This window comes from Hylaeus anthracinus, unplaced genomic scaffold (genome assembly GCF_026225885.1).
Source record: "Hylaeus anthracinus isolate JK02 unplaced genomic scaffold, UHH_iyHylAnth1.0_haploid 4, whole genome shotgun sequence".
Lineage (NCBI taxonomy): Eukaryota > Metazoa > Arthropoda > Insecta > Hymenoptera > Colletidae > Hylaeus > Hylaeus anthracinus.
In genome coordinates this window covers 2,345,246-2,358,540 of record NW_026535289.1, presented here as the reverse complement: position 1 = coordinate 2,358,540, position 13,295 = coordinate 2,345,246, and the positions used below count along the sequence as shown (strand labels likewise).

At 33.9% G+C, this 13,295-nt stretch overlaps 1 protein-coding gene across 4 annotated transcripts in view; it reads right to left on the bottom strand.

Moving 5' to 3' along the window:
* The window catches only part of LOC128894529 (titin homolog), a 99,786-nt gene that overhangs the window by 15,221 nt on the left and 71,270 nt on the right, over positions 1-13,295 (bottom strand). For all 4 annotated transcript variants that reach the window (XM_054156313.1, XM_054156314.1, XM_054156316.1 and 1 more), the window contains 12 exons: positions 10,703-10,871; positions 10,591-10,636; positions 10,311-10,446; positions 8,780-8,936; positions 8,078-8,206; positions 7,121-7,471; positions 6,232-6,403; positions 4,697-4,850; positions 4,499-4,625; positions 4,159-4,359; positions 3,541-3,710; positions 732-1,643 (listed from right to left, as the gene is read on the bottom strand). In XM_054156313.1, coding sequence (XP_054012288.1) covers positions 732-1,643; positions 3,541-3,710; positions 4,159-4,359; positions 4,499-4,625; positions 4,697-4,850; positions 6,232-6,403; positions 7,121-7,471; positions 8,078-8,206; positions 8,780-8,936; positions 10,311-10,446; positions 10,591-10,636; positions 10,703-10,871 — 2,724 coding nt within the window. The remainder of the gene's footprint in view (positions 1-731; positions 1,644-3,540; positions 3,711-4,158; positions 4,360-4,498; positions 4,626-4,696; positions 4,851-6,231; positions 6,404-7,120; positions 7,472-8,077; positions 8,207-8,779; positions 8,937-10,310; positions 10,447-10,590; positions 10,637-10,702; positions 10,872-13,295) is intronic.

Below are 13,295 nucleotides of genomic sequence, written 5' to 3'. Positions count from 1 at the left end.
ATGAAACCTTTGATTAGAAGTCATTAATTAGTGAATTTTAATTCATAATAAAATAAAATAAGGAGATCAGCCATTATTTAGAGAAATGTAAAATGGTAACAATGGCAAATAGTAGAAATTAGTAGATTACGAAATGTAAAAATGACTTGAAGGAGGTGCAGTAATCGCGGCAAAATTATAAGCACTAACATAAATAATAAAGATAATCATATAAATAAGTGACACGAAGATCACGTACTTAATTTTTCATAGAAACTTACTTACAAACTAAAAATAGATAATAAAAAGTAACAAAAAGGAGTAAGTTCTCTTTGATGAATAAATCATTAAACTTAACTCATTGTAAGTTTCGTTATCTATCTACTATACAACCAAACATACTTTTATCAGGTAATTAACGGTTTTACTTTTAATCGTTGAAACAGATACGTGTGTAAACACACATAAGTGTATATATTTCCATTACTATGCCTTATCGCAAAATTTTGTACAGAAGTATTTAAATAAACGTTATGTGTACGATATTTATATGTTTCAATTGCTAAAATAAAAGTAAAATATCACTAATTATTTAATAAAAACATTGTTACAATAATTTAATTAACAATTCATTTAATTAAGTTAACAATAATTTCATTTTATCATTTAAATTATTGTCACTTTTAGTGAGGAAATTACGGATCGTGAATTATTTGGTCAATGCGTACTTGTTATACATATTATTATCTTACCGCGCGAAGCCATTTGACACGTGGTTCCGGATGACCTCGATACGTGGCCCTGAGCACCACTCTGTTCCCTCTGAACACCGTGACGTCAGCTGGTACCTTTACAATGGCGGCAGCCACGAATTCCTCCGGTTCTTCCTTAACCTTCTCCTCTTTCACCTTCGTGTGACCATTTCTCTTCAAGATCGAAGGCTCCTCCGGTTCATCCGCGACCGGGGGACACTCCGCGCACATAATAGGCATATTATCGTGCTCGTTGGAGTTGTCCTGAGTTCGTTTCGAATCGTTTTCAGTCTTACGCAAATCAGGATTCGCCGATGCTGAACTCATCGCTGATTTCGAGCTCGTTTCGCTCGACACCTTCGAAGACGATCTTCGACCAGAAACACGCTTCGTTTCCTCCTCGTCCGAAGATATCGAGATCCTTCGATCGATCGATCTCTCGTCTGACCTTGCAACGTTACGTTTCGCTTTCAGGAGACCCAAATCTGTCCTCCTGTTCATTTTACTTTCGACTGCTTTCCTCTTGTTCAGCAAGGGACTCGGTGGAACGTTTCTTCTGCTAGGGGAAGGAGACGGTTGTTTAGCACTCGACGTGCACTTCAAAGGCAACGATGATGATCTTGCGCGCATGGGCGACTCGTATCGAGCATGACGCGGCGAAGGGACGTCTCTTCCCGTCTTTTTCACCGAATTACTGCGAACGCAATTCACCCCAGTTTTGTTGCGAATTTCGGTGCACCCGTTGTTGCGCATCGATTCCTCGAAATTGGACGATCGATTCAATCGCAATTCCGCCGCGCAACTGATCGACAGGCCCTTACCGATCACACATGCTGTGCATCGAATTTCCCCGACGTCTCGAGACGACACGTTCTGTATCCTCAGGATGCTGACGTTGTCGTCCCTCTCGACCTGTCGCGCGTAATGGATTATTATTATTGCAGAGCAATCCCTACGAATACTATGACGAACAAAATTGAGAATCATAGTTTTCTGTTTTTATTGGATTATCTGGAAAGTCCCTGTTGATTTTTGGTAGGTGGTACAGGTCTGAATATATCGGAATGGTTAGAAACAAATAACATGTACAGTGGGTGTAGAATGTATTCGTACACCGATCAATTTCCCAAAAAACTTTTGTGTGAAATCGTAGTTTCTTAACTTCCTTTCTTAGAATCAATGATATTTTACATATTCTCGGAAGTCTCTAAGATAGATATAGTCTAAAAAACATTTACTAGTTGATATAATTTGTGAAATTAACAAAAAAAAATGCGAAAAGTGGGTGAAGGTATAGAAGCAATAAGTATTTGTACGATTCTCATGACGAACCATTTACAGTAGACTTTGTAACGTAAACACATTAGTTTATTGCTCCGTGAGAATTAGAAAACATCAAATTTCTAGGAAAGTACTTTTAAACAGTTGTGCGAATACTTATTGCTTCAATATTTCTATCGATTAATTGTTTTTTTCTTGTTAATTTCGCAACTTACATAAATAGCTATTTTTTTGTAATCTATCTATTCTAGAGATTTCCGAGAATATCTAGAATGTGATTGTTTATAAAAAACAAGTTAATAAATTACAATTTTACACAGTTTTTTTTTGGAAATTGATCGGTGTACGAATACTTTCTACACCCACTGTATACATATATGTTTCTTCCTTAAAACGAGGAAAGGTTGTAGAACAAAATGGTATCTATGTAATTCGATAAATATGTATCAAAAATCAAATGTGCCTTTGAATTTTTCTTAAATATTGACGCAAACTTCCTGGACAATCTAATATATAGTATGTAATGATATATTTGAAAATAATTATGTATTAGAAAGTAGTGTATTCGACCACCAAGCATGACGAATGACTTAGGTTTGAATGAATATTTATAATTAAAATTTTCACTTATAGAACTTTTGTGTAAACATTGTAAACTATAGGATTTCCTTATAAGCCACACTTTTTGTAAAAAGTCGATTGCAAACTTGCAAGCCTGCAGTAAGTTTAAGGGGTTAGTCGCAGTCAGGAAGAAGAAAAACGACATTTCTTTGCGGTTTTTTTTTAGTTATTAAATAATAATTTGCATAAGTAAAAATTAAGTGTATTATAAAGCATGTTTTAAAGAATTAAAAAAGCATTTTTTGTTTCAAGAAACGTTTAATTTATATGATTTAAAAACATAGGTTTGCGGTGAGCAAGATTTTTCTACACTGGTTTACCTGAAAACAAAGACAAAGGTAGATTTCGAAAATAGATTAGTCTAGCAGGTCCCTGAACGAAGGATTTTGGAAAAAAATTAATTTAAAACAAGATGGATTTTGGAAAAAATTAATTTAAAACAAGATGGCGTACATTTGAAGATGATTTTCAATTTCTCACTAAAATTAAGTGATTCAATACAGGATAAACAAAAAAAGTATACAAGAAAATAAAAAATCCTTCGATCAGGGACCCGTTAGTCTAATATATTTTCTAAATTTACCTTTAGTTTTGTTTTCAGGTGCATCAGTTTGAAGAAATCTTGCTCACCGCAAACCAAGTGGCCACCCACGCCATCGCCTGTTATGACGAAATGGAGAAACCTTTTTTTAAAACAGAAATTCTTTTATAGTTCTTTAAGACATACTTTGTAATATATTCACATTTCATTGATAAAAATTATTATTTAATACCTTAAAAAAAACACACTAGAAACTGTCCGTTTCCATTTTCCTGACTGCGACTACCCCCTTAATAGAATATTCTTACGAGGATCTGTTAAAAATGTTCATTAAAGCTATGGCTATCGTTATACTGTTTGACGTACCTTGCACCTCGAATTTTCTTTGACGTCCTTTCCGTTGATCGTCCACGTGATTTCCACGGCTTTTCCGCACTGCACTCGGGCGCAGAAGCACGCTGTCTCTCCCTTTGACGTGATTATAGATAAGGGAGTTTTGGTGAACTGGGGTGCCAGACTCGGAACGCCTTTGTAATCTGTTTCCAGAACAAATATTTTTATTTATCATGGTAATTCTGTGTTCACTTGAAGACGAGTAGTTTGGCGTATTATACTTATACTAGTTGTGGTAAATTATTAAAAAAAGAAAAAACATAGTGAACAAAATTCAGCTTTGTATGGTACTTATTTAGACACATTGGTAAGGAATGTAGTTGAGGTAAAATCATTTGGCTACTCAAGACTACTGATCTTGTCACTCTCTTTCTCACACGTAACGCTATTTACAGATAGTGATTTTGCATGACCAAACGACTATATTTTAAGTTGCGATGTAGGTACTTGTGCTTCTCTCGATCCAATCGAGATATTAATGAGCCTTTCAGAAGCAAAATTCATCAATCGTATTTTTTGTAGCTATTTTGACTTTTTGCAACACCTAAGACAGAATATTGCAACAATGTACAAACAAATATATTCATTTACCTTGCACAGCAAAGAGACCCTTGCAGGAGGATTCCCCGAAATCGTTACGAACGAGGCAAGTATACTCCCCAGCATCTTGTGGGGAAACGTTGGACAATCTGAGAGCTATTCCACCGTCGCTATATATAACATATTTATTCTGATCGTCGTCGGCCACCTCACGACCATCCTTTAACCAAACGACTGTGAAGGGTGGAGAACCTATAAAATACAATTTCATTGTTATCTATTTAGTTTTTCTAGTCGATTTAGTGAAAGTGGGACATCGTATCTATCTTGAAGATTCCTTCTTGCAACGGTTTCGATTCTATTTACGAAACTATTTTTATGTTTGTGGCACCTGTCAATCTCGCTTGAAGCTCGTAACAGTGCCCTTCCATGACTATCGACTCTTCCGGAAGTGGCTGCAAGAACCTCGGTGGATCCTTGTCGCAGGTAGACTGATCGTGAGGGTCGAGAACGGTCACCTAAGAAAAAACATGTAATGAAACATAAGAAAGTACATTTACTTCTCGAACGCGTCAACTAGGATGTTTACCTGGCACGTATTCTTCGTGGAACCAAGGACGTTCGTTGCTACGCAGGTGTATTCACCTGCGTCGCTCGCTTTCACATTTGAAATTTCGACTTTCGTGGTTTTGCCATCGAAGTACCTTTTTATTCGGCTCGATCGTTCCAGTGGTCGTCCATTTCTGATAAATTTAATATTTTCAGTTTCATGCAAACGAAACGAAAGAACTTTTCACGGATGAAAGATTTAACAACATAACGAGAACCCTATTAAGATTATACACCATATGTATATTACCAGCGCTTTCTAATATTTGATTGGAGCGTATAAAATTCTTTATTTATGGATATGTGTATGAATCTAAGCAGGAATGATTTATAAAAAAAATTACTAATTGGATATGGTGACTTCTATACAGGGTATTACTAAATATGTGGTACTTTTCATATCAATACAAATTGAGATCGCGAAATGGTACAAGCCTGTTCGATTTTTATTGGTCCGAAGCCTTGATCCTCAAAGAATGTTCTATATATTTAAAAAAATCTTGTATATGGAGTGTTGATGAACAAATTCGACGACGGTGTAGATCTTTATACAAGGAGTGTCATATTAACTTCCCGATGTATAGCGAAGTTGTATTTGTCCCTAAAATGAAAAATCGATTTTTCAGCAGATCTCCATGTTTCAAGGTCGTTGGAGTAATTTTAGCCTATTTTTAACAAATTGTTCGCGCGCGCGCGTGTGTGTACGTCATACATACGCACACGTACACACATACGTATGTAAACAAATTTTTCGTTAACGTTTTCTAAAAAACTAATAGCGAGATCAAAATGATCGATGATGCAATCGATGTGTATCAATCTAACTTAGAGCTGATTAGATTTTGTTCTAATTTGGTCCAGTAGTTTTTTAGTTTTTTTAAGAAAACTCAACTCAATAACGCAATCTAGATGGGAGAATATGAATTTATGAGCGAATAACTAAACGGAAATAATATATATACATATATTACTGTTATTACATTTGTATACATATGTATGACACATATATTGTGTGTCATTCGTATTGTATATATGTATACATACAGGGTGCTCCAAAAGTATGGAAACAGTCAAATATTTCCAAAATGGAACATTTGTGAGAAAAATGGTTTAGAGAAATGTTTTAGGGTTTCAAAAATTCTATTGAACGATCGTGTCCGTTTGACCTTCAAAGGACCAGTCAAAGTCACGTCAAGGTCAACATGATTTTTTTAATGGAACACCTCATTTTTTATCATGCACTGTGAAAGCTGGCTATGAGACCTTTTCAAAACACTAGTTTCAAACATTTTTTTTACTCGTGATAGATGGCGCTGTAATCGGAAATCGAGAAGTTCCTTGTGTGGGCCGTAAAGGGTCGCACACAAAATAAACATGAATAGCTATATGAATTAAGCGAGCAACAATAACCAGCTAGTTTTTTATTTATTTTTTTTTTTTAACGTAGAGCTACCGTGAGAGGTGGATCAGGTTATTTTTGCAAAGGCGTTATCAACGTGTTTGATTAAAGTTTACCTGAACCACGTTGGTGTTGGGCTGGGCGTTCCTCTGATACCGCAACCGAGTTGCAATCTTCCATTTATTCTGGTAGTCGTGTCCAGAAGACTTCGACCGAAAGATGGGTACGTCCTGGGTGACGCACTCCTGGTTCTAATGGTCCGTGAAACCGGACCAAGCAGTTGACGATCTTCCAATGGAAAATCATATCAAGAATTATAAAAATTGATCACCTTTAATAGTTATTAATTGAGATAGGCAGGTAATTCACGTCACGTGATATGAAACAAATATAGACCATTTTGAAGAAATTTTTCAGATACAGATTATACATATGTATAAGCGAGATAGTAAGTAATAAAGGAATATTCTAGTCTAGAATCTATTCTAGTCTAGGCAAAAGGTTCTATTGTGATAACCATGGCAACCATTAATACACTTCTTTTTAAAGGGAATGTACAAGATCAGTTGTATGACGTGTAATTTTGATTATTTTCGTTAAAAAATAAATTCTATATGTATATTCATGTTTTAACACGCGTATAATGTATATCTTTAAAATATTATTAAATACGTGTACAAAATTACAAATAAAATTTCTTAAAGATTAAAAGAAAATTCTTAATTTAAAATAATAGCTGAAGATTGACATTCTAAGCTAGAAAGTACCTCTTTAAATTTCAGATTTAAACTGCTACATGGTATCGTCGTTGCCATGTTAGCAAGTATGGATTAAAAAATGATTCGTTTCTGAGTTTATGAAATACTTTTGACAAGACAATGTTAGCTTGGTTCACAATGAAATTTCAACATGTCTCGTAAGATTCACTCTAGGTTTGGAACACCAAATAAAAATACTTATAATACTAAATAAAATACGATTAGGTATCATTCGATATCTCCGTACTTATTATTTCCAAACGGGCACTGGCTTCGATACGACCATAATCGTTTTCTACGGTCACTCTGTACAATCCTGCGTCCTCCTGAGTGACTTCGACGATTTCTAATATCTTCACGTCGTCCCGTTCCTTTATGGAGGTCCTCGCGGTGGGTGTAACAGCCATGCCGTTTTTGTCCCATTTTACCCACGGTGTAGGATGACCGACCACAGCGCATTGGAAACGCACGGTTTCGCCTTCCTCGACGACTCGGTTGTGTGGAACCGCGTAAAATTTCGGTGGACTGATTTTTGGCCGTCTTGACATCGACCTACTTCGCGGAAGAAGCTGCGGAGAAGACCTCAATTCTCGACCATCTGTGAAACGTTTGCCGATGGCAGATTTACTCCTGACATTATGTATAAATGTATGGTGAAATTGAATGGAACGAGTCGAAATTATTCTAAAATTTATGGAAAAGATTTATTTTTCTTTATCTCTTTTTTAGACCATGTAAATACCCCAATTATCGAGACATTTTTGGACAATCGTCACTTTGAATTGGAACCGAAAATTTTGAATACCTTTGTTTATTTAAAGTATAATTATTAAAAGATAGAGTCCTGTATGAACTATGAATAGTACTTTTTATTAGCTTCATATATATATATAATATACTCACAGAGCAAATAACAATTTTATTTTTAGTATTCAAAATATTATATAAAACATTAAATTTAATACATATATTTAACTGATTAATACGTATTACATTAAAGTATTAAATTGTTCGTTTATTGCCTGAGATAATCAACATTCTACATTGAGAACATGAAGTGAAGTTTGAAAAGTAGTATTTTTAAAATGTGTATTATTTTATTGTGTGCTCACGAAATACTAAGTAAGTTTGACCAGAAATGACTGAAAAAAATCAGTCTGGTCTTCTGCTAGAACAAATAAATGGTCCTTTATGTTTTACTTACGCGAAACTGCCGGAGATAAACTTCTAATTGGAGTCGAACGTGGTGTCGATCTCGGTGTCGATCCTGCCGATAATAGACCTACAGGTCTCGTCAATCTTTGGCTTAAGAGATTTTCTTTTCCTTCAGGCACTAAGAACAGAAAATTAACAAATCTAACTCGATGGAGTTATTTAATTAATAATTATGTGTCACAAGCTCTTTTTTAATTATTCATTTAATAATATTATTTATTTATATTTAATAATTATTTTTCTATTTTTCTTTTCTTTATTTGTTAATCTTAATTATTTTTAATAATTCATTTAAGTCATTATTGTTGAGATACTTTTTTCAAGTCTATTTAATCGGTAATTATTATCACACATTACTTAATTCTTAATAAGACCAAATTTAAATGAATTTTTCATTTGTTTTTCATTCACTTTTTGTCTAGGGCTCCCTGGAATCATTATTCACCACTGGTTGTATAACATTTAAACGCTGTTACGCACCGCTTAAGCGTAGGCGCCAATCACGTTCCTTATCACACACTTTTTAATCGAATAGACGCTGGGTGCGTTCGTGGAACGATTTGCATTAGGAATACGATCAGTAATTGAGAAAACATTTCAAACGAAGGTCCTAGATATCTACATTGCTGTTTTTGTTTTTGCATAAGACGTTATGCCTTATCAGGCAGCCACGATTTACATAGAAACTCACCATCCACTACTAGGCACGCTGACGTGAATGCTTTTCCAAGGTCGTTGTAAGCCACGCAGGTATATTCGCCCTCGTCCTCTGGGTAAACATGCTGGATGCACAAACGCGCTGTTTCTCCATCAAATTCCGCAGAAAAATCGTCACTCATTTGTAGAATCTACGATTAGAACACACAAACATAACTTTGACCGTTGTAATGCGTAATTTTTATTTCATTTATCAATTTTAGACAGGCAATTGTTAAATTATTCAATATCCAAGTGAAATAGTAAAAATACTTATTACACCAGGTATAAGGACTTGTACTATTTTTCAATTATTGTTACGAGTTAGCTATTTTTCTGTTTATTTTATTCAGTCAAGAAAGCACACAGTTCCTTTAAAATTTCAGATAAGCAATTGTTCAATTATTTACAAATAACATAATAATAATAATCCTTATTATACTAAGTATAAGAATTTGTATTATTTTTAAGTTATTATTACAGGCTAGTTATTTCATCTGTATACTTTGATCACTCAAGAAGATATATACCCCTTTAGAATTTTAGATAAGCAATTGTTCAATTATTTAAACTCCAAATAAAATAATAATAATACATACAGTGGGTGTAGAATGTATTCGTACACCGATCAATTTCCCAAAAAACTTTTGTGTGAAAATGTAGTTTCTAGCTTCTTTTTTTATAATCAAGGATATTTTATACATTCTCGGAAATCTCTAGGATAGATATAGTTCAAACAACATTTACTAGTTAATGTAATTTGTGAAATTAACAAAAAAATGCGAAAAGTCGGTAAAAGTATAGAAGCAATAAGTATTTTACGATTCTTATGACGAACCATTTATAGTAAAGTTTTTAACGTAAACACGTTAGTTTATTGCTCCGTACGAATTAGAAAACATCAAATTACCAATAAAGTACTTTTTACTATGGCTCTAATACAGGAATGGAAAAACAAATATACGTGTCAAATTGAGTAACCTCCTCCTTTTCGAAGTCGGTTAAAAAGATCCCTCTTCGAATAACTAATAATTTACTCAATTTAATACTTAGAAAAGTTGCAATAATTGTAAAATCAAAAGGAAATTCTACGAAGGAAGTATTATATACTTATAAAGTAATGTAAATTTCTATTTTTTTTAACGAAATTTTAAAAATTAATCAGTTGCGCGAATACTTATTGCTTCAATATTTCTATCGATTAATTGTTTTTTTCTCGTTAATTTCGCAACTTACATGAATAGCTATTTTTTTGTTGTAATCTATCTATTCTAAAGATTTCCGAGAATATGTAGAATCTCATTGTTTATAAAAAATAAGTTAATAAATTACAATTTTATACAGTTTTTTTGGAAATTGATCGGTGTACGAATACTTTTACACCCACTGTGTCACACCAAGCCTAGGAATGTGAATTATTTCTGAATTACTCTCACGAGTTAGATATTTCCTTTGTCTACATTTTTTTCAGTCAACAAATTACAAAGTCTCGTCAAGATTTCAGATAAAGATCGTTCAGTTGTTACCTTTCCTCGATGTTCCCATCGCACCAAAGGCGGCTCTGGCGTGGCGTGAACTTTACATTCGAGGGTGACAGCATCTCCATCGCAACACCTTAGATCCCGCAGCTCTCGCGTAATCTCCGGCAAACTCAGCACTTTCCTGTCAATCAAAGTTAACAACAAACCATTCAGCGCGCCGTTCGTTTCGAAACACGCGCGTCGTTGTTTCGCAAATTGCAAACTTGTTATTCGCCATGTCAAACGGAGATACTTATCGGCGTAGTAATCTAGATATACCGCTTACCCGTGCGTGACCCCCGATTTCTTCATCTTCTCTTCTTTGCCTTGACCTGGAAGCATAATCGTTCCCTCGTTTAATCAAACCATGCTAGTTTCTTTTCGACGACGGGCATTACCTTTCGCGTAGATCTGCAAAGAAATCACGGCCTTAGCCTCCCCATGACAGTTGCGCGCTATCACGGAATAAGTTCCAGTAAAATCGAGCTTCGCGTAGGGTATTTCCAGCCTATACTGAGGCCCCCGACCGACCAGCCGGAAGTGGGCTGCGTCCCGGTAGTAATCAGGCTGTAAGCAGACAGTATTTTAATCAGGAACAATTGGCAACTGTTCGACGAATTATATTTTATTGATCTCTTAAGTGGAGGCATTTGGAAACTTTTAGAAATTAAATGTCTGTTTGGAAGTTTCTTAAACTTTTATTATATCTAGGCGATGTTTCGAAGAAGTTACAGACAAATTTAATGTAATATAATCTTCTCTGAACTGCAAAGTATTGGGTTGTCCATAAAGTTCGTGCAAATTTTTAAGAAAAATTCAAAGACAAAGATTTGAATTTTGAAATATATTTATTAAATTAAATAGGTACCATTTTGTTCCACAACCTTTCCACCTTTCAAGGGATGTATACATGTTATTTGTTTTCAACCATTCCGATATTTTCAGATCTGCATCACCTACCAACAATCGACATTGACTTTCCAGACACCCTAATACGATTATACAACAAATAATACGTTGAGACTCGTAAGAAAGAGTCTCATAGAAGTTACAAAACAAAATGTATATCCAATAAAATGTAAACTTATACAATACGTGCCAATATTGTAATAGGACAACTATGCGAGAAATTATTATTATTATTATTACAGTTCGTTTTCTTGCAACTGTAAAACCTAACTTCACTGATTTAATTTATACTTTTGTTAATTCTAAGATTCAAATTCAAAAATACTAAAGTCTTTTTATTCTCTTCTTATTTCGCGATTATTAAACAAATTTTTGCCAATGTCAATAATTTCCTTACTTTAAATACACTTTGATTGCATGCTACACGCGTGTAGCTTCCCTACGTTTCTATTTCATACTCTAATTGACTATGCTATACATTCAGATTACGTAATATTTGTGAATTGTCCTTCAAATCGTTTGACCAACGTTAAACGCACAGTAACTCGCGGGCATTGAAATCTCGACAGACGCAGTGAAACTTATGGCAGGCGGCCATGTATCAAAAAGTGGATCAGCTATGACGTTGCAATATTTTTCAACAAGTTTAATTAACATAAGGCCTGCGGTGCATTATAATGTATTCGAAATTAAAGATTGTTTCTTGATACATGATAATTAATTTTTTTTTAAATAGTATCAACTGTCACACATGCTGAATTGATTTCTGTTTAAGCGTTTTTTATAACATTTATGGTTAGTAATATCTGTCAAAAGCATTACAAATGTTCAAAGGTCTTGTACTATACCTTTTGTACTCAAAATGATCCAAGCCATCTGAGGAATTCATTTATGTACGTGAAAGAAATTAGATAGCTTTATTATTAAAAAAATTCAGTTGCACTTTGCAGATGTAAGAGATGCATTTTGAGGAAAAATGGTATCATAGGACACTCCATCATAATCTCATTACAACATATGATAATTTTCTCTATGATTATTTTTATTTTTGTGAAGAATAGAAGTATAGCCTACTTCATCCTGAGATCTGAGAAACGCACTTCAAACTGAGAAATCTGGTTCTGAAACGTACTTTGTTTTTCTTATCAAAGTGCGTTCCAGAGTCGCAGTTGCGTTACCAAGAGCAGCTTTGTTATTGCTGACAACAATAACACGTAACCCGAGCGAGTGCGTAAATAAGGAATGTAAACTCATGGTAGACGGATCCATCGAATAAGAGAAGAGAAACGCAGCATAGCTTGAGAGAGAATTTTTTAAAGAACAATTGCAAGCCCAATCATGTTCAATTTCGACGCTTGTCCTTATTGGTTACCGAACGAGGTTTTTATTATTTTTATTATTATAATAGACTCGGAAGTCTCTAAGATAGATATAATCCAAATAACATTTACTAGTTAATGTAATTTGTAAAATTAACAAAAAAAATGCGAAAAGTGGATAAAAGTATAGAAGCAATAAGTATTTGTACGGTTCATATGACGAACCATTTACAGTAGAGTTTGTAACGTAAACACATTAGTTTTTTGCTCCGTACGAAGTAAAAAACATCAAATTTTCGGTAAAATACTTTTAAAAATGGCTCTAATAGAGGAATGGAAAAAGATTCCACTTCGAATAACTAATAATTTAGTTAATTTAATGCTTAGAAGAGTTACAATAATGATAAAATCAAAGGAAAATCAAAGGGAAATAAATTTCTTTTTTTTTTAATGAAGTTTTAAAAATTAAACAGTTGTGCGAATACTTATTGCTTCAACATTTTTATCGATTAATTGTTTTTATCTTGTTAATTTCGTAACTTACATAAATAGCTATTTTTTTGTAATCTATCTATTCTAGAGATTTCCGAGAATATGTAGAATGTCATTGTTTATAAAAAATAAGGTAATAAATTACAATTTTACATAGTTTGTTTGGAAATTTATCGGTGTACGAATATTTTCTACACCCACTGTACTTCTATTAATGTATACCGAATTCTTATAACAATCAATGTTAAAGAAAGGGGTATCTCTAAATGAA